General features: G+C 53.7%; 1 protein-coding gene across 10 annotated transcripts in view; it reads left to right on the forward strand.

Annotated features, from left to right (window-relative positions):
* Positions 1-20,951, forward strand: part of DRC3 (dynein regulatory complex subunit 3) — a 39,449-nt gene that overhangs the window by 16,297 nt on the left and 2,201 nt on the right. For 5 of the 10 annotated variants that reach the window (XM_044746091.2, XM_070482247.1, XM_044746090.2 and 2 more), the window contains 7 exons: positions 2,155-2,301; positions 6,470-6,589; positions 7,319-7,431; positions 9,036-9,210; positions 13,152-13,283; positions 15,041-15,111; positions 16,613-16,736. In XM_044746091.2, the coding sequence (XP_044602026.1) occupies positions 2,155-2,301; positions 6,470-6,589; positions 7,319-7,431; positions 9,036-9,210; positions 13,152-13,283; positions 15,041-15,111; positions 16,613-16,736 (882 nt within the window). Of the gene's footprint in view, positions 1-2,154; positions 2,306-6,469; positions 6,590-7,318; positions 7,432-9,034; positions 9,211-13,151; positions 13,284-15,040; positions 15,112-16,612; positions 16,737-20,951 lie in introns of all 10 variants that reach the window. The other 5 variants (XM_070482243.1, XM_070482240.1, XM_070482245.1 and 2 more) reach the window with 2 other exon arrangements.

Here is a 20,951-nt window from a genome sequence, read left to right on the forward strand (position 1 = left end):
GACTGGCCCTGAGCTAACATCCATGCCCAGCTTCCTCTACTTTGTACGTGGGACGCCTACCACAGCATGGCTTGCCAAGTGGTGCCATGTCCGCACCTGGGATCTGAACCGGTGAACCCTGGGCCATCGAATCGGAACATGCACACTTAACCGCTGTGCCACCAGGCGGCCCTTATTTACTTTTAAAAATGTTCTTGTGCCCTGCCCCGAGAATGTCAACTTTTGCTATAAGGGCAGTGACTATGTGGGCTTTGTTCCCACTGTGTCCCGAAGGCCCAGCATGTGCCTGAGGCGTCACAGGTGCTTAATAATGTTTATTGAATAAATAAATGACTGAAAGAAATTCCTTCAGAAAAGCATGCCAGGTTTCTTTTCTATCTTTTGCATAGTACAGTGTCTAGGTGTTCAGAAGATGCTATCAGAATGAAATATTAGGGGCCGGCCCCATGGCCGAGTGGTTAAGTTCATGCGCTCCACTTCAGCGGCCCAGCGTTTCACCGGTTCGGATCCTGGGCGCGGACATGGCACCGCTCATCAGGCCATGCTGAGGTGGCATCCCACATGCCACAACTAGAAGGACCCACAACTAAAAATACACAACTATGTACTGGGGGGCTTTGGGGAGAAGAAGAAGAAGAGGAAAAAAAAGAAGATTGGTGACAGATGTTAGCTCAGGTGCCAATCTTTAAGAAAAACAAGAATGAAATGTTAGCTATCTGGTTGACTTTTTTCCCATTTTACTAAAAATAGAATATAGGAAGAATAAACCACAGTTAGGGGAATGTTCCACTAGCTATTATCCAGTTAATCCAAGGTTAACTATAAACTGGCTTCCATTTAACTTGAGAAATTTGGACCTTTCCCAGGGCTTTACAATCTAAATGGCACAGCTCTCCTGAGTGAGCAGTAATGATGATAACAGCCGCAACCACTGTTTAGTGAGTAGTCCAGAGGTGCTCTTCTGAACGTTTTTCATAGCTGATCTCCTTTGGTCCTTACTGATGAGGATTTTTAGGCTGCTTAATTTTAAAATGGCTTATGATGAGGATTTTTAGGCTGGTTAGTTTTAAAACTACACATGAGATTCAGGCTCCAAGGAGTGGAATTTGTTTGCCCCTTTGTTGGGAAACATTTACATTTCTAAGGGAAACCTTTATCTGTGAAGATGCCTCCCTCTCTGTGCCAGGAAGAAGGGGGGATGGTCTTATCTCTAGAAGCTCTTAATCAATGCCAGAGGCAAGAACTTAAGTTGGTTGCTGTCTGGCAATCTCATGTAACTGATTTAGGGTGGTGGCTTCTGACCTTTACTTAACCCGATTTGATTCTTGTCTAAAAGTCATGGGATCACCCAATGACCAGACCCCACCTGCACTGATACCATTTTAACTTTTTTTCATGTTCTTTCCTTTGTCTTGTAAAGAGATGAATCATATACCTATGCCTTAAATTTAGCCCTAACCCTCAACTCGGGGCAGCAGCAGGAGCTCTGACTGCCCGTGGGTCTTGTCCCCACGCACCAGCTCTGCCTGCCCATGGGTCCTGTCCCCATGCCAGCGGGGGCAGCAGAAGCAGCAGCAGCAGGAGCTCTGCCTGCCCATGGGTCCTGTCCCCATGCCAGCGGGGGCAGCAGCAGCGGCTCTGCCTGCCCATGGGCTCTGTCCCCATGCCAGCGGGGGCAGCAGAAGCAGCGGCAGCAGAAGCTCTGACTGCCCATGGGTCCTGTCCCCATGCTATTCCACACTATTCTCTGAATAAAAGAGCACTACTGCCAGATCTTGAGAGTTTAAGAAATCTTTCTTTCGACTCCTCGGCTCACCGACCCCGCATCACTTACAACACCTGTAACAGACATAACATCCTCATACCCATTTTACACATGGGAATTGAGGCTCACAGATGTTAGGTAGCGTGACCAAGGTCCTATAATCAGCATTTGAACCCAGGTCTGCTGATTCTTTGGAAAGCCCATGCCTGACCGAAGGCCTCAGTACAGCATCCAGCCTGGAACTCCTGAGCTTCCTCCACGCCTGTCACTCCACCCAGTGCTGAAGGCACTGTGGCCAGGCTGCAAACTCCAGCAGAGTACAGAGGACATGGGCTGCCAGGTACGTTTTAAGGCCTGCAGCAGCCAAGAAAGTGGGCCTTTCTCCACAGATCATCTACCTGCGGCGGTTCAAGGACCTGAGGACACTCAGCCTCTCTGGGAACCCCATCGCCGAGGCAGAGGATTACAAGATGTTCATCTGTGCCTACCTTCCCGACCTCGTGTACCTGGACTTCCGGCGCATTGACGACCACATGGCAAGTGTCTCCCTCTGGGTCTCCGAGCTCTGTGAGTCAGTCTTTAGGCACCCCAGGTTCTATGGAAAGGGGCACTGAGGTGGAACTCCCCGTCCGCACGAAGAGGAGAGAAAGGGCAGCTCCCTCTTCCTACCCCCTTTTACCTGCCTCTGTCTGTGATTGCTGCAGAAGCCTGGTGGGAACTGTCTAGTGTGCTCACGGCAGCCACGCCCCCTCCACCTCACAGCCATCCTGTACTGTCTGGTTTTCTGGACAAAGAAGTTCAGGAGACCAAGTGAGGTTCAGCAATTAGCCAGCATCAGCAGCTCATGGCAGAGCCAGAATCTCCCCTCCTCTGTGTGACCTGGGAGCAATGTTAACAGCTAGCTGCTCTTGTGCACTTACGCACCAAGCACATTGTGTCATTTCAGCACAACCTGTGAGGCAGGCCTGCTCTCATCTGCAGCTTGCCGATGGAGAGTTGTCACAGGGAGATGACCCACCCTGGGAGCTCACAGCCAGTGGTGGGCAAGCTGGGAATGGGACCCAGGCAGTCTGGCAGCAGAGCCCATGCTTTCAGCCCCTGTGTGGGGCTCACTCGGCAAGGAGGGCCTTTCCCCCGTCCAGTGGCTGGTCTGTCCGCTAGCTGGTCTGTCCGCTGCATGCCTCTTTCCCACTTCCTCTGCTATGAGCTGGTCCCCTTTCACTTGTTTCTCGCTCTTTCTGGTGTGATCAGTTTGTGGGTACTTTCCTCATTGGAAAAAAAGAAGCTGGCCCAGTTGTGAGGACTTTGGTAGCAAGACCAGGATGTCTCTGCATAGTGGGTGCTAAGGAAACTGAGGACTGTGTGACCTGTCCACTCCTCACAGGAAGCTGGTACCTTTCCTGGGAGAAAGGAGCCTGTTTGGTTGCGCTGAGGTGATGGGGGAGCACCCAAGAGAGCCAGCGGAAGCAGGGAGGAAAGCTGGCCCACAGGTCTCAATGCTGACCTTACCCAGCCTGGACTGTGGGGCAGAGCCCAGCCCCTTGGTGGACCGTGCTGCCTTACAAATGTGGAGCCCTCCACTCATCGGCGCCTTCGTGGGAGGTCCACAGAGACATTGTGGGGGCTTTCTTTCATCCCCTAACAGTACAAGAATCTGAGATTTTGAATTCTAAAAATTCTGAAGTCTTATTTTTTCGTTTAGACAGTAAGTTTTTTTTTTTTTGAGGGAGATTAGCCCTGAGCTAACTGCTGCCAATTCTCCTCTTTTTGCTGAGGAAGACTGCCCTGAGCTAATATCCATGCCCATCTTCCTCTATTTTTCATACGTTGGACGCCTGCCACAGCATGGCTTTTGCGAGGCGGTGCCACGTCTGCACCTGGGATCCGAACTGGTGAACCCCAGGCCGCCAAGAAGCGGAATGTGCGAACTTAACTGCTGCGCCACCAGGCCGGCTCCCCCCTTTTTTTTTTTGAGGAAGATTAGCTCTGAGCTAACTACTGCCAGTCCTCCTCTTTTTGCTGAGGAAGCCTAGCCCTGAGCTAACATCTGTGCCCATCTTCCTCTACTTTTTTATACGTGGGATGCCTACCACAGCATGGCTTGCCAAGCAGTGCCATGCCCGCACCCGGGATCCGAACCAGTGAATCCTGGGCTGCTGAAGCAGAACATGCACAGTTAAGCGCTGCGCCACCGGGCCGGCCCCTAGACAATAATTTGAAAGGCAACATGGGCTCAAATGCTTGGAATAGGCTAATGAGCTGTTGGGGGGTGTGTTTCGCTCATTATAAAACCATGGGACAGCCTAACACTGCACAGTTCCAAAGCCCCTCCCCAGGCATTTTCTCCTTGGTCCCTAGAAGTTTCCATAAAGGGCAGGCAGCACAACCTGGGCATCCCCATTGTGCCGAGAGGAAACAAAGGCTCCTTTCACTATTCAGAGACTTGCCTAGAAGCCTCAAGGTAGACAATTAGTAAAAGGTTGTAAGAGCAGAGTTCTGCAAAGCAGGGACACCTCAAACTCCCCTGTCTGCATGTAGTACTGCCTGTCCTCGGGCCAGCCACAGCCTGCCCCAAGCCCCCGCCTCTTGGTGCTGTAGAGCTTGGGCAGCAGGACAACCAGGCCTAGCCGCAGGCTGACCCGGGGCCAAGGTCAGGCTCTCGGGTGCCTCCCAGCTCCGTGGAGCTCTCCCTGAGGGCTCCCCCCCGTTCCCATGGGGCCACTTTTAAGTTGAAGCCCTGGACTGTGCCTGACGGCTGGCCCTCCCCTCAGTCCGGTGCTGAGGAACAGAGGAGAGTCCCAGCAGAGCACAGAATGGGCAGGGGCTGTAAGCTTGGGGCGCTTTGTGTGGGGAGCAGGGAGACAAGCAAGAGGGGCAGGGACCAGTCAGCAGGGCCACGCTGCGATTTAGGGTTTGTCCTGTTGAAGGTGGAGGCCCAAGGAGAATCCTGAGCAGTTTTCAGCAGAATTCATGATATGATCAGCAGTGCAGGGATCCGGTGACGGGTGTGGGGAAGAGAGGATGTAGGAGGAGAGATGTGGGACAGGGAGGGGGAGGCTGTGGTCCTGAGAGAGACAGAGAGAGGGGGTGATGGTGGCCCCACCCAGGGAAGGCTATGGGAATGGAGAGGAGAGGAGGCGCTGGATACTAGAGATATTTAAAAATGTAGGCATTTATTGAAGTATAAGTATGTAAGGAAACAATGTAAATGTACAGCTCATTGAATAATAAGTGATCTTTAGAAGGATTTAACTTTGTGCAATTTAAGCTGTTTGCAGCCAAGGCCCAAGTTAAAGCATAAAACTACACTGATTCCTGTACTAGCATCATGTTTGGGCGTGAGGCTGGGACATTGGAAGGAAAGCTCAGGATCTGGAATTGTACGGGCCCTGGGGAAGCCACTGCCTTCCTTTGTGGAGCCAACATGCCAGGAAGAGAGACAGACAATTAGATCATCCCACAGATACATGAAAATATCAGGAGGGAAGGACATGAGCTGAGATGTACAGGATGGGGGTTGGTGGTTATAGGGTGGCTTCCCCAGGGGAGTGGTTTTGAGCTGGGATCTACAGGACGGGCAGGAGTTGGCTTTGTGAAGGAGTGGCCCAGGCAGAAGGCAGAGCACATTCAAAGGCCCTGTATCAGGAGGCAGCACTGTGAGCAGGCCAGTGGCTGGAGCTTGGAGAGCTGGAGAGAAGGGGAGGGAGGCAGGGCTTTGCAGGCCACAGCAGGAGCTTAGCATTACCCTACGGCCAAGAGGAAGCCATAGAAGGTAAGCGAGGAGCTGACAAAATCAGGTTTGCATTTAACACACATTGCTCTGGCTGCTTGCTGGGGACGGGGTGCATGGGGGAGGCCAGCTAGGAGGCTGAGGCAGGGGTCCTGGCACAACATGATGTGACAGATTAGAGGGGCGATCCAGAGGTAGCACGGACAGGCCTGGGCACAGCCTGGGTCTGATGCTGGCTCGGGTGCGGGCTGGTGGGGCGCCACTCACCTCCACAGGACTCTGGGAGGACAGAGGTCTATCTTGGACATGGTGAGCTGGCAGTGCTCTTGAGGCAGCCAGGGGGTGTGAGGCCATCAGAAGCTCAAGTCTGGTGCTCAGAGCTGGAGTCTAGGCTGGTGGCAGAGCCCCAGTTGTCGTCCTAGGATGGAGGTGGGCACTGCTTGTGCTTGAAGCCTTGGCACGCGTCAGATCACCTGGGTGTGCAGAGGGAGCTGGGAAGGGTGAGGGCTGAGCCCTAGTGGTGCCCGCAGTCTCTGGCAGCTGCAGAGGGTGCACTAGAGGGGTGTGGGGAGCCAAGAGGTGGCAGAGCACAGAGCCAAGGGCCAAGACCCTTGTGACCAGACCTGCAACTTGTTCTCACTCTTGAAAGAGAGGCAGACACCTGCTGAGGAGGGCGGTGGGGAGCAAGTGAGGCTGTGCATTTGGGCACTCATCACCGTGGCCCCCACCCCCACAGACGCCCTTCAGATCCTCGGCCTGCCATGCTGTCCCCCTCAGCCCCCCACTCCTCTTGGTCCTTCCCTGATTTCCCTTAGAATACTTGGAAAGAGCCATTCTTGTCCACACAGCCTCTAAAAGGGGACCCATCCAAATGCCCACCCACGCTTGGGAGGCCACAGGATGGCACAGGCCCACATGGCTCAGAGGGACCAGATGTGCCCTGGTAATGATGCCACTTCCTCTTTCCCTATCAGAAAGAGCTGGCAGAGATGAAGCACCAGTACAGCATTGACGAGCTGAAGCACCGGGAAAACCTGATCCAGGCGCGGCTGGAGGATGAGCAGGCCCGGCGGGAGGAGCTGGAGGAGCACAAGGTATGCTCCGCCTGGAGGAGCCCTGCTCCCCACCGCTCCCTGCCCCTGCTCAAGGTTGCTGGCCACAGGGCGTCGGCCCAGTTCAACGAAGGTCAGCAGGACCCAAGCCCCAAAACCCGTCTTTTGATTGAAAACAGATGCTGTGCAGCCATGCCTGGCTCTCATGGAGCACGGAAATCATGCCCCATTGGCAAGGCCCAAGCCCGGTCACCATGGCCTGCCTGCCACCTTCCTGCAGGCCCAGCTCCATCTTAGCCCAGACCCCACGTGCCTTGTCTCCTCACGGGCATCCCTGCCTGCGGGGCGTGAGGGGGGGAGATTGTGCTGAAACATTCTGTCAGGGCAGCTCCTTTTCTTAAAATCCTTAGGCCTTTCCCCATGGCAGCCAGGAAGATTCAACTCCTTTACTCAGCACCGGCCTTGGATTCTTTCCTCCTTGCAGTCCCCACCCCTCCCTCCAGCCAGACCAAACCGTGTGTGACTTTCAGTTATATGCCTCTGGAGCTCCGCATGTGCCAGGCCCTTTGCCCACGTCCTTACCACCCCCCCCCCCCCCCCCCCCCCCCGCCTTCCTGGAGGGCTAAAGCCCAAGTGCAGTGGCCCTGTCTCCATGAAGCGTCCACCAGCCCCAGTGCCCAGCACAGGGTCCCGCCTAGAGAGCCCTCCCCCGGAGCGTGTGGGATGAATCCATCCTGAGCCGGCCTGAGCCAGCTGTGTTTCCCACTGCAGGCTGCATTCGTTGAGCACCTGAACGGCTCCTTCCTGTTTGACAGCATGTATGCTGAGGATGTGGAGGGCAGCAAGCTGACCTGCCTGCCTGGTGTGAGTGAGCTCCTTGAGGCATATCCTTCCAAGTTCACAGCCACCTCCTCTGGCAGAGCCTGGGCCCCATGCCATCCACCTGCCCCTGCCTGGGGCAAGTCCCTTTCCACTCCGGGCCTCAGTTTCCCCATCTCTCTTGTGAGACCCTGGAAGGTAAAACCCCCACTTTGGGCAACGTACGCAAGAGGCAGTGCAGAGCCAGGTCAGCTGAGCTGCTTGGGGAAGTGCTGTCAAGGTTCCAGGGGACACCTGTGTGTCTGGTCAGCATGGCACAGGTCTGTCGTGCTTGACAAGCCAGGTTGTCAGCAGTGGAAAATTGATTGAGATGTGTATCCATGGCACTAATCCTCATTGCTCATATATGCTTGTTCCTGCTGTGAGCTTTGCATACACTATTTATAATTTTCTCAACTCCCTATTAGATATGTGCTATTAATTCCACTTTATAGTTGGAGAAGCTAAGCTCGAAGAGGTTGACTTGTCCAGGGTCACACAGTTCTGAGATTTGAACCCTAGTCTGTGGGTCTAAGAGCCTGCATCCTTTCTCGGTTGGTGGGAGCCCAGAGGATGTGATCTGCACTTGTCATCAAGGCCGTGGCCATGGTGACCTGCAGCTGGCTTAAACTGAAAGCTGAGGACTCAGGATAGATGGATAGTGCGGAGAGGAGGCAGTGAGTCACAGAGAGGGTCTGTGGAGCTACCTCGCTGGGTAGAGAGAAACTCACTCTTAAAAATGCAACATTCTTGGGGGGCCAGCCCTGTGGCCTAGTGGTTGAGTTTGGCACACTCTGCCTCAGCAGCCTGGGTTCAGATCCCAGGTATGGACCTACACCATTCAGCAGTGGCCTTGCTGTGGTGGTGACCCACAGGCAAAATGAAGATTGGCAACAGGCGTTAGCTCAGGGTGAATCCTCCTCAGCATAAAAAAAAAATAATAACTAACATTCTGAAAAGGGTTGGGGGCATGGGACTGAGCAGAAGGTGAAGAGCAGGACTCTGGGCCAGAGAGAGGGGCTCCCAGCCTGGCTCTGCCTCCTGACAGCTGGGTGACCTGCGCTTACATCTCAGCTGCAGCACCTGCCTGACCTCCACACCGCAGGTTCGGTCCTGCCCTCATGCTGCAGATGAGGAAACTGAGGCCCCGAGAGGTGAAGTGACTTTCCAGGGAGAAGCAGCAGCATGGCCACGACTTCAGCCTGAACCTCTGCTTCAAGCCCATAGTCCCCCACCTCTGCGGTTACCCTCAAAGACAGGACCTTGACAAAGGCCCTCTGGCCTACACACCAGAGGCGAACATGCTTACTGCTTGGCTCCCTGGCCGGGCGTGGCTTCCCCTGGGCTCCCAGTGCCCCCCTGGCTCCCTAGGTCCCTCCAGGGTCTCTTCTGGAGCTTTGCTTAGCATGTCTCTCCTCTGCCCTGTGGTCTCCTCCCCTCCCTCTGCCTCCTACCCTCACACGGGTCCCATTCCTGGATCCCTCAGACTGAGTGTGGAGATGCCCAACCACCACGTTGTACTCCAAATCCTGACTCCTGGCCCTGAGCGGGAGTTCCCACCACCCTCGTCCTGTGCCCTCCCCACAACCTGCCCCTGAGACAGCGTCCAGCTTCCTTAACAGCCACTCACCTACAAGGACAAATTTGTCATCATCTGCCTGAACATTTTCGAGTATGGCCTGAAACAGCAAGAGAAGCGGAAAGTGGAGCTTGACACCTTCAATGAGTGTATCCACGAGGCCATCCAGGAAAACCAGGAGCAGGGCAAGCACAAGATCGCCAAGTTCGAGGAAAAGCACTTGCTAGTAGGCTCCACCCCTCCCCTCCCCCTTCCTGCCTCCTGCTCCAGGTGCTGACGTGGGCCTGGCCTCCTGGAGGGACTGCAGCCCCTGTACCTCTGACAACCCCTGAGGCCCGTGGTCATTGTCCCCATTTGCCAGGGATCACACAGCTCAGTGGCAGAGCCAAGGTTCAGCCTTCCACCAGCACCACCAACCACAGCTGTGCCGGGCCGAGCCTAGCATGGGGCCTGTGGGTTGCTTCACTTTAGGTGGGCCCCAGGGTTCAAGGTAGCATCATCATTCCTGTTAATAGTGGTGTTTTTATTACCACTGCTATTACGGCATGACGACAACTACTACTTTTCTTTTGTTCAGTTGTTCATCTAACAGATGTTTTCTGAGCCCGGCTCTGTGCCCCACCCTAGGAGCCATGCTGGACGTGGCTTCTGCCCTTAAGTGCACCCATCTGGCGGGGCGCAGACAGGCCTTCCCCATCGCGGTCGCCAGCACCCTGCGGGAGGGAAGCGCGGGGCACCTTAACTGGGCTGAGGCTCACAGGGAAGGCTGCCCGAGGGAGGAGGCTCTGCCGGCCTAGGCCGTGTGGCAGGGGCTGTGTGGACTTGGTGGAAACTGTTCCTTTTACTTAGCGTTACTTTCAAAGACCGGATTCCTAGGCTGTCCTAAATCACAGGTCTTTGTGAGACTCTAAGGAAAGCTATGGACCTTCTTTCTCCGCAAAAAACTGCTCACACACACCAAGTATGTCGACGCTTGCCTGCAGCGTCAGGAGCTTCCAGGAGCCCGTAAAGTCACTCCTGCTTGAGAACTCCTAGTTTAAAGTAGAGCAAAATCCCCCGATGATGCAGGGCACGTACAATGCGGTTGGGGATGGGCTCCCCTGTGCTTCAGCCCTCCCAGCACCAGCCCGCCTCGTCTCATCAGCCTCACCAGCGGCCATAGGCCTGTGATTCGACTCCGGACCCTCATCATTAGCTTATAGGGAGGGGTGTTACTGCAGGAGTTCAGACCTGTCAACAGAGGAGCACATTTGGCTCACATGTGTGTTTTGTTTGGCCAGTAGAGGGTTTTAAAACATTTTGAACATCCTGCTGACATTAAAAATGGGAAGATCTCACAGAAAAATGTGGTTGCCAGCTTCTCTGGAGGCAGCTGTCTTCACAGCCTGAGCAGCGGTTGTCCCCTCTAGAAAGGCTGCGTCTCCAGTCCCCGGTCCCCCAGTCAAGGCTGGCACATCCTCCCTGACATTTCTTACCTGGTTCCTGTAGCCACTAGATTTGGGATGCCTGGATGTCAGCCGGCCAGCTCCTCCTGAAGCCCCAGGCCAGGCCTGGCTCCTCAGCAACAAGTCCCCTGGAGAAGCAGAACATGAGCCAAATCACAGCCAGTGCTACACCCTCGCTGGCACCAAGCCCGACTCCCTAATGTGCCACTTCTCACGTTCAGGGTGTGTGTCCTTAGAGCAGGCCAGCCCCCCTGCTGCTGCGGCGCTGGTCCACATGGCTCCCACAGTGCTGATGCCTTCAAAGGCCACCTCGGATGAGCTGACTAACCGGAATGCTCCTCTCCTAGAGCCCAGAGCAGTGGTTCTCATCCAGCCTGCAGAGGGATCCGCAGGGACCTGACAACATGCCAATGCCCCAGCCCAGGGGACAGCCGGGCACTGGGGTTGTGCAGAGCTCCCCAAGTGCCTCCGGTGCTCATCCCAAGTTGAGCCCACTGTCTTGAAAGTTCACAGACTCCACGGGCCTGAGGCCCCCAGTTCCCTCCCCTCACAGGACGCCTCCTCTGAGCTTGTACTGCACTCGTCCCACCACCCCCACTAGACCAGGGCTCACACAGTGCCCCCTGCCAGTGCCCAGCGGGTCACACCTCAAGGCCAATGGGTCAGCAGAATGCTCAGGTGGACCCCTCTCTGGTGACCCTCTCCTGGCCTCCATTTCCTCTTTAGTGAAGATAACCGCCTCACGGAACTGTAGTGGGGACCAGTGAGGTGAGCAGAGCCAACACAAAATACATGACAGACGGTCTGTGGTCTGTGTGTAGTCGTAGTCACTGTGCATAGGTAACACAAGTGTGTGGCGCAGACACAGAATGAAAAACGTACCCAGGAGGTGCAGTCAAGTCTGCTTCCAGCCTGTGTGTGAGTTTGTGTGTGTGTGTGTGTGTGTGTGTGAGATGAAAATGCAGTAGGCACTGTTCTGCTCTTTACTTTGTTATTTTATCTATCCAGCTTGGAGCTCCTTTCAAAACTTGAATTGCTTTATTTTTTTATAACTGTAAAATATCTCATTGCATGGATGATTCATAGTTTATTAAGCCAGTCTCCATTGGTGGACGATTAGATTTTTTCCAGCCTTTTGCTCTTTCAAACAGTGTTGCAATGCATAACTTGGAGCAAGTGTGATCTGTAGGATGAAGTCCTAGAAGTGGAACTGTGCCTTCTGCTTTCCATATTTCTTGCCCACCTGCACTCCACAGAGGCTGCGCCTCCTGCAGCCTGCCGGCTCCCCGCCGGCTCCCCACCCACTCCCTCACCAGGCCCCGCCCGCTCCCTCGCTCCCTCGCTCCCTCGGGGGCCAGCCTTATCCAGCCTGCTCATCTTTGTCCATCTGGGACACTCGGGGTCTGTGTTTATTTTCTCTTAAGTGGGGGTGAGCATCACACGTTTTACAAACATTTGTATTTCTTGTTCTGTGAACGATTTGTTCTTACAATATGCCCTTACCCATTTTTCTATTTGGTTTCTGGTCTTTCTCTCTCTGTATCTCTTTGTTTTTTAAAAAAAAATTATTACTTTGTAGGAGCTCCTTATAGGCTGAGAAATTAGCCTTGTGTGGGTGAAATTAGTTGCAAATATTTTTCACAGTTTTTTGTTTATCTTGTCATTTTGTGTATGGTGCTTTTGCCATTCAGAATTTTTAAACTTTCATGTAGTAGAATTTATCAATATTTTCTTTTGTTGTACTTAGTAAAGACTTCTCCACTTGGAGATTATTTATTGAAAACCCCCCATTTTTTCCTTTAGTACTTTTATGGCTTTATCTTTTATGTTTAAATCTTCACTCTGTCAGGGATTTGTTTTTACATAAGGCTTGAGGTAGGGATGGAACCTGACTTTTCTCCAGACAGGGTAGCCATCATTATAAATACCAGTCACCCCCCAAATCATGTCCAGTTAGTCTGTCCTTCATCATGACTCATACCAAATACTGACAGAAACAAGTCGACATTGCATCCAGGGGCCAAGGCCTCAGGCCTTTTGTTAGTCAACGTCTGGGATTGAGCACCGGGCTCGGGCCCCAGGGTGCTCCCCAGCCCATGAGCACCCTCTCATTCCAAACGGGCTGGCATCTGTGTGCCACTGGCATCCACGTGCTCACTGGGCTTCTGTGTGGAGCACCTGGTTTTCTCACAGACTGGACCTGTGCTGTGTTTCCAGTGCCTCTCCACCTGTGCCTGCTGCAGCCTTTTGTCAGCCCCTCTTAGTGGAGCCCCACTGTGAGCCAGACCTCACATGCCTGCCTAGTCCCAGGACTGGTGGAGCAGAGGCTGTCTCCCCTCACATGAGGAAACTGAAGCTTAGAGATGGAAGTGGCACACTCCAGGTCACACTGCTAATAAGTGGCCCAGACAGGATTCAGATTCAGGTCCACGTAACTCTAAAGCTATTGCTCCTTCCACCTGGCGCAGCCACCACTAGTGAAAATCTGACCTAACACAGATTGAGCACTTGCTAGTGCTAGCGTCTCCTCTGGGAGCCTTGAGCCACGAAGAGGGTAAGTATCTTTTACGAGCTCACAAAGCTGGCAAGTGGCAGAGCTGACATTTGAACCTGGGCAGTCTGACCCCACAGTCAAGTTCTTACCCTCAAAACCAAATTGCTGCCTGTCATTAACTAATTACACTCAGTTGTGGCTTCCTAAAGCACACGCTTTTGTTTCCAGAGTCTAAGTGCCATTCGAGATGAGTCTGAGCTGACCAAGCTCGAGAAGAAGATAGTGGAATACAGCGGAGACATCACGGAACTGTTCAACGTGCTCATGACGCTAGAGATGCAGTTGGTAGAGCAACTGGAGGTGAGGCTGAGGCCTCTGGGCACAGATGTGATGCCACTGTGCCCAGCCAGGCTCATCTCTAAGAACCTGGTGATGCAACTGCAGAACCACATGCCAGCTGGAGTCTTCACGGGCGCTCCTCTGCAGGAAGCATCCAGTGGCCTTAGCATGTCAGACTACACTTTCCTCCTTGGCAGTCCTGTGTTTGCTTTTAATACATTTCAATCATTTAGATTGCAAATGAGTCCTGTGCAGAATGAGAGGTGAGCACATTCCTCTGGAATGTTCTCCCCTATCCCAGAAGAGCCCAGAGCCTCAGCGGGGAGAGGTTTTTTATTAGACCCATGGTGCCATCTGGGTGCTCAAAAAACAAAGTGGACCCCTCCTTGGGCATGAAACACAGGCTCCTCGGCATCGCAGCCTGTAGTCGCTGCATCCTGGGGCAAGCGAGGAGCCTGCAATTGGGCACTAAGTAGTGAAATGAAAAGCGCTGCTATCTAAATGCCTCAGCGGCCAGGCCAGAGCAACCTGTGTGTCCACAAGACAACAGGCGGGAGTCTGAAGGGCTGTGATGAGCGAACCTCATTGGATGCTGCCATGGCTGGGCCAAGAGATAGCGCCTAATCAGTTCCTCTCGTGTCAAGTGACATCACAGAAGCGGGAGGGATTCCCCCACCACAAAGCAGATGCTCGCTCCCCACTGGGGAGTGCTCAGGCACCGCAGAAAGCAGCAGGAGGCACGGCAGTGACTCCCAACCTTTTCAAGTGGGGAGATTCCCTTTTCAACATCCCAAAACACCCCAGGGCCTATGCACGGTCAGTGGTACTTGTGTGATCAGTGGCCAAAAAGCTATGAGTGCTTTTCAGTGACCCTATTTTTATTCATTACAACAGTGTTTACACATATTTACACTCAGGTTCATGTGGATGCTCTGTGCCCTCGGCCCACCTGCAGCCCCTGGAGTCTATGGGAGATCAGGGATGTGACCCATCCTGGGGGCTCACAGGGTAGCAGGTCCACCATGCATCTCCCACTGTTCCCTCAACCAACATTAAGTCCCACTTAGGCCCTGGGTGCCTTGCTGAGCACTGGGACGCAGCAATGCAGGAGTGCCTTCGGGGAGGGAGGTGGAAGCCATGCAGACAGCAGCACGAATGGTGAGAGGTCTGGGGCATTACTGAGGGTTCCCTCTCTGCCAGGTACCTTGCAAAGCGTTTTGTGCAAAGTAACTCATTCAAGTTTCACCACAACTCCATGAGACAGGTACCTCACAGGAAATCCATTTCATAGATGAAGAAGTTGAGGCCCAGGGAAGTTCAATGATGTTCCCAGAATTGCACACGTTGATGGAGCTGGGGTACCAACCCAGGCAGTCGCTCTCAGCAACTCCCCTCCCTGTTTGTCTGGACGTGATGGGTGGATGCCAGTGAGAAGCCCAAAGGAAGGGCGTTAGCTCTGTGTGTGTATGGGGGCCGGCGGGGGGGGGGGGGGGGGGTTGTAGGACCAGGACAGGTAGGTGTTCCTGGCAAAGGGATCAGCATGTGCAAAGGCCTGGAGAAAGCATTGCATTAAACATGCAGGGGTTGGTGAGTAAAAATAGCTGGAGAGTAAAGGAGCTGTGGGAGAGAGGTCAGGAGAGAGCATCAGCTCATGTCTGCCTGGCCTGTGGTTAGAGGAGGCACTGGCTAGGTTCTAAGCAGTGCCTTTTGCTCTGACACTAGGCCAGTCAGGTTCATGTGTAAATATGCATGTTAACTGTGTCCTTTGTCATTTCCAGGAGACCATAAACATGTTTGAAAGAAACATCATCGACTTGGTGGGACTCTTTATCGAAAACGTCCAAAGCCTATATCCTTTCCCTGATGACCCTCCGTGGGGAGGCCACACCGGGCTCCTCTGCCGCCAGAGGCATGAGGGGGGAAGCGCCTGCATTTTAAACAAAAGGCAGAGAAAAGTAAAGCTTCTTCACAAACTAAGCAGGATACAAATAAGTGGGGTTCCTTCTAGGCGGCCACCTGCAGAATCACCTTCCTGCCCCCACTCACTGCCCCCAGGTCCCTGAACACTTTGGCAGAGACAGGAAAAAGTCAGTGCTTTATAATCACACTTCACTTTTTACTGGAAATACCTAGGCCCTGTTTGATTTCTGGAAAGATCTATCCTTCCATCAAGGGCTTATTTAATGGTAATCTCTACCTTTGAAATTGGAGGAATGTAAAACCTCCAGTTTTTCACGGGGGGAAAAAGCTCACCTTCAAAGGATGGAGATTTGGTACCACTGGACTATTCAAAGGAATGATCCATGGGGTCTGAGGGAGTTCCCTAACCCTCAAAACAAGGTGCCTTGCTGGAGCAAAGGTTTGGGTGCTCAGTAGGTTGCTTTGTGGGGTCCGTTGTTTCCAGTAGAAGATTTGGCATGTTTGTTCTCAAATGAGTGGGAGGCAACACTCCAGAATCCCCACCCTTCCCTCGTGTTGCAGGCACACACACTCTGGGGGTGTGGCAACCTCCACATTGAAGACACTGACAAATTATTCATCATAAGTTCATCAGGTCAAATGTCAAGGTTAGGAGCCAACATTTGGGGCATGACCAACCCTTCTGCTACCTGAAATCAGGGCCCTGTCGTGTGAGGGACGAACTGCTGTGCTCCCCCCAAGAATTAAGCCCCTGGTCCTGCCCTCCTGGGCCCATAGTCCTGCAGGAGACACAAGTTATGGAGGTAATAAATGAGTAGCAGCCAAGCTGGAGACCAGAGCCGGGGGCCTCCCTGATGGTGGGCCAGAGGGGCCAGGTGGAAAGGTAGATAGGACATTCCAGGCAGAGGAGACAGTCTGTGCAAAGGCCCTGACGACCAGCCAGAGAAGTCTGGGTGCAAGAGAAGGCCATTAGGCCACAATAGGGTGGGGCACCCTTGGAGAGCTATAGACACCCAGAGGGATAGGGTCCCGTCCACCCGCAGCTGTCAGAGCTCACTTTGGCTGCTGTGGGGAGAAGGGCTGCGGGGGGAGACTGCTTCTTAGTCTACTGTCCAGTCAATAGGCCATGGATTGGAAAGAAGTGGACAATGGAGGGACACTGTGAGGAGCCCAGCGCCAAGGGTCAGTGGTGACCAGGTGTGAGGCAAGGTTGGGGGGAGTCAAGATGGCCCTGGGGTTTGGTGTGCGCGGGTGGACGGCTGTGAAGGCGATGATGCACTGGCCCCTCAGAGTCTGCCCTTCAGCCTTACAAAGTCTGTTCTCTAGTGAAATGGCCAGGCCCTCTGAGCGCTTGCGAAGGTCCCAGCCCGCAGGTCAGGGGCATGCCTGGCCTGCTCCAACCCTGGCCTTTGCTTAACTTCTGGCTGCACGATGGCTCAGTGCCGGGACCTGGAGAACCACCACCATGAGAAGCTCCTGGAGATCTCCATCAATACCCTCGAGAAAATAGCCAAGGGCGAGTTTGACGAGGACCTGCCTGACGACGTGCGCTCAGTGAGCACTGCGGTGGGGCTGGGCAGGGCGGGGTGGGGCTGGAGCTCCAGCAACACTGGCCGATGCACAACAGACGTGGTCCATCCCACGTCTGTGGCTCCACTAAACTTGAATATCTCCCGGAGCCTCAGTTTCCTTATCTGCAAAAGGAGACCTTTGAAGGGTGGTGGGCAGATGAAATAGGCTGACAAAGCACGTGGTGGGGCGCTCAGCGGGGCCCAACTAAAGAGGAGCTCATGATAAGTGGGTGGTTTCCAAAAGCTCGTTTCTGTGGGGCTTCTGGCGCTTTCTAAGAGAGGCAGTTACAAATAGAGACTAAGGCCTGAGATTTCCCTGAAGGTCGTCTTAACCCTGGATGCGGCATCATGCTGACCCACTTCCCACCAGAACATCCAGAGACGATGGTCAGCCTGGCCCCTGGGTCTGCGTGCTGAGGAGGCTGCAGCCTTCTGCGCTGGGTCTGGCAGCAGCGCGTGTTCTGTCTCTGGGAAGGGGCCCAGGCCACAACGGAGGGGCCCAGGCCAGACACTTTCTTGTCAGGAGCCTGTTTGCATTCCTTCATCATTCCACTCCCGGGTTCTCAGAGTCTCTCCATCTCCATGTCACTACCAAATCAAGCCACCACTGTCCTTTGCCTGGACCGCTGGCCTCCTCGCTGCTTTCTTACAGGCTGCTCGCCACATAGCAGCCAGAGAGATCCTTTGAAAGCCCAAACCATAGCATTTTTCGCTTTTGCATAACACCTTCTAATGGCTTCCCATGACCCTTAGAGTCAGCTCTCACCCTAGTCCATCAAAGCCTCCTGCCTGGCCTGCCTGCCTCAGCGACCTCCTCCCTCCTGATGCTCAGCCACCAGCCTTGCTCCCTTCAGCTGATATTCCGCCTAGCAGACATGCTCTTCCCTCAGGTCACCATGTGTCTGGCTTGTCCTTGTCTTCAGATCTCAGCTCAAATGTCAGCTCTTTGGAGAGGTCTTCCCTTATCACCTTCCTGAAAAGCCATTGTCTATCACACACCCCATTTATAGTTGTCAGAGCCCTTATCACAATTTCAAGCTACCTTGTTTGTATTGATTTGCTTATGTGACTATTCACACTGCATCTAGCCTCAAAGAGAAGGCGGGGATGGCCTCTTCACCCATCACACCCCTTCCCAGTGCCAGCAAAGGTGCACAGCACAGCTGAGGCGCCAGGAGCTCACCGAGCCCTGCTGTCGGGTGTGGGCTAAGTCCTGTAGACACAGAGACCAGCAGTCCCCAGCTCCCACGGCCTCCATCTGGGGGCCGACAGACACCCAGCACAGCAGTGTGGTGGCAAGGCCACTGTGTCACTAGACTTCCCTCCCTAAACACCCGCCAAATGCTGTTGTTGACAGACAGAGATGCCATCTTCCCCAAGGCCTGAAGTAAGGCTGCCCCCAAGAGCCCACTCTGGAACCCCTAGATGGACCACTCAGGGGTGTGGAGGTAGGTCCCTCATGGCACGGCTCCCAGGTCTGTGACACCCAGTGGGCACAGGACTGAAACATGCTCCCTCCCTAATGACTAGGACCCAGAAAAAGGCGGGCCCTGAAAGTCAGCGGCAGACAAGCAGGGTGGGCTGATGCTTCCAGTGGCCCGCCCTCTCTCCTGCCCAGAATGCTCTGCCTGGTGCCATCTGACACCTGTTCCTGTGGCTCCAGGAACGCTCAGCACCTGCTGATTGGGTGGGCGCTGACTGCAGAGCTCTGCTCCCTGAGGGTTCACCACGTGCAGGCGGTGAAGCCTGATGCTCACATATTGATGCAGGCTCCGCGAGCAGAGGAGTCGGAAGAAAGATTTCTTGGACTCTCAAGGTCTGGCAGTAGTGCTCTTTTATTTAGAGAATAGTGTGGAATAGCATGGGGACAGGACCCATGGGCAGTAAAGAGCTGCTGCCCCCATGGGTTGAGGGTAGGGCTAAATTTATAAGGCATAGGTATGTGAGTTACTTCTTTACAAGACAAAGGAAAGAATATGTAAAAAAAAGTCGTTAAAATGGTATCAGTGCAGGTGGGGGTCTGGTTATTGGGTGGTCCGATAACTTTAGATAAGAATCAGACCGGATTAAGTCAGGACGTCCTGTGCTTCCCGGAGGATGTTGGTGGTGGGGGGAGTCAGCTACATGAGGTTACCAGACAAGCACAATAAACAAGACATTAAGAGTTTCTAGAGATAAGATCATCGCCCCCTCTTCCTGGTGCAGAGAGGGAGACACCCCCACAGATGGAGACCTCCCTTACAAATGTAAATGTCTCTCGTCAAAGGGCAAGCAAATTCCACTTTTCAGAGCCTCTTTCCTGTCTGCAGTTTTTAAAAGTAACCAGCCCAAAATAGTCCTCATCAATATGATCTCATTTACCTCACCAAAGGCAACAGTTACCATCCTCAGCTTACAAATGGGAAAACTGGGTAAGACTGTATTACTGAGCCGGGTTTGTTTTTGCCTGCCGCCCAGAAAGCCAAACACTGAGACAAGATTGCAGCAGAGAGAGGGTTTACTCACAAGGCAGCCACATGAGGAAGCGAGAGCATGAGCCTCAAACTTGCTTCCCCGAAAAGAGGGACTCAGGGACATTTATGAGGTAGGGGCAAGGCAGTCTGAAACGTGGAGAGAGGTGATGGGAGGTGAGGAGAGGTGAGGTCATTGATAATCCGCGCAAGTGCGGTCAGACTCCATGCCTCGTCACAGGACCCATGTTCACAAAATGGCGGCATTAGCATAATCTGAGGGTGGAGTTTCTAGCCTCTTGATGTCAAAGGTCGCCTATGGGACATCTGTGTGGGCCCAGTTGGGTTGGTGGTCTCAACCAGCCTGAAGTGGACAAGGAGTTCTAATTCCTGAAAAACAGCTCACACCCCTTTCCATGGTGACCCAGGCTCCAGCGAGACGTTATCTGTAGGAGCCTAGTGGGAGTCAGACAGCATACTGCCTCAGCAGCACAGGTAACAATGGGAGGGTTAAACAGCTAAAAGCCATAGTCAGTAATTGCAAAAAGGAAAAAACTTTAGTACCTAGATACTTAGTCATCAGTGGCTAACTCTTTGCTGGTTTCAGCTGGGTCTCAGACAAGTTTGGGAAACTGCCCAAGATGACAAGCTGTGAGGACCAGAGTGAAAAATATCTGGTTCCTGTTACCTGAGTTTCGATGAGCATGTCATGATAAAAGTCACACTGATGAGGTTGCTCCTCTCTTTAAAACTCTCGTTCAGTTGAGTGACAGTGATGAGCTCATGCCGTACTTAGGGCCAAAACTGCATCATAAAGTCCTTCTCTGCTTTGGAAGGAAAAGCAGAAAACACATGCTCAGGGAGAAAGCCTGGGGCTGGCGGTGAGGGAGGGCCTCTGAGTGGCCCCAGCGTCCACAGCTGCCTGTGGTGAGGTCAGTGTGGCGGTGCGTGTGCTCTGACTCCTCCACGGTGCCAAGGGCACAGAGTGGGCGGCAGGCTGCAGGGAGCCCTTGCAGCTGGAGCAGGCAGCAGCAGGGCAGGCTGTCCCTGAAATCTGTCAACATCCCTGTGGGCGTGTGGCTGCACAGGCAGGGCCAGTGCTCAGGTCCAGGCCATAGAGAGGACTTGCGAGTCCCCAGAAAGTCTGCTCAAGTGACAGTGGGTGTACCCAGGCCAGTAGTCCGTGCGTAGGCTGGGACCCGCAGGCTCCCAGGTCACTGCCCCATCAGCCAAGCAGGGAATGGGCAGGGTGGGATCTCTGCTCGGTCCTCTGTGGCAGAGGGGCCACAGTGTCATCAGGTGCCCTGGGCGGGTGTGACAGAATGATCCTATCCCACATGGGCATGGGGCAGCAAATGGTTAAGCTACCAGCATCGTGGTGGTCCTGGGGAGGGGACCAGCTGAGCCCTTTTCAGAAGTGCCCCCAAAGAAGTTGCTCTGAAAGTAATGTGTCTTGAAAGCTGAGCCCACAGAGCAGGGTGGGAGGTGGGATGCGCGGCTCAGGGAGCCAGGAGCCAGCCGCAGCTCCTGGAGACTCTGCACACCCCACCTCTGCCTCAGTGCCTTTGACCTGCAGAAACGGGAGGAGAATCTGAGAGGGCAAAGTGACGTAGCTGCCACTCTGGGCCACCTGAAGTCCAGAAACAACTTGCCTTTTAAAATCATTTCTTTAAATCAGATTCCTTTTGTGTTTTACAAATGTCACAGTTTTCATAACCAATTCTAACCTCATCTGTTAAGCAGACTTC

The sequence above is a fragment of the Equus asinus genome, chromosome 13 (genome assembly GCF_041296235.1).
Source record: "Equus asinus isolate D_3611 breed Donkey chromosome 13, EquAss-T2T_v2, whole genome shotgun sequence".
NCBI classification, from domain to species: Eukaryota; Metazoa; Chordata; class Mammalia; order Perissodactyla; family Equidae; genus Equus; species Equus asinus.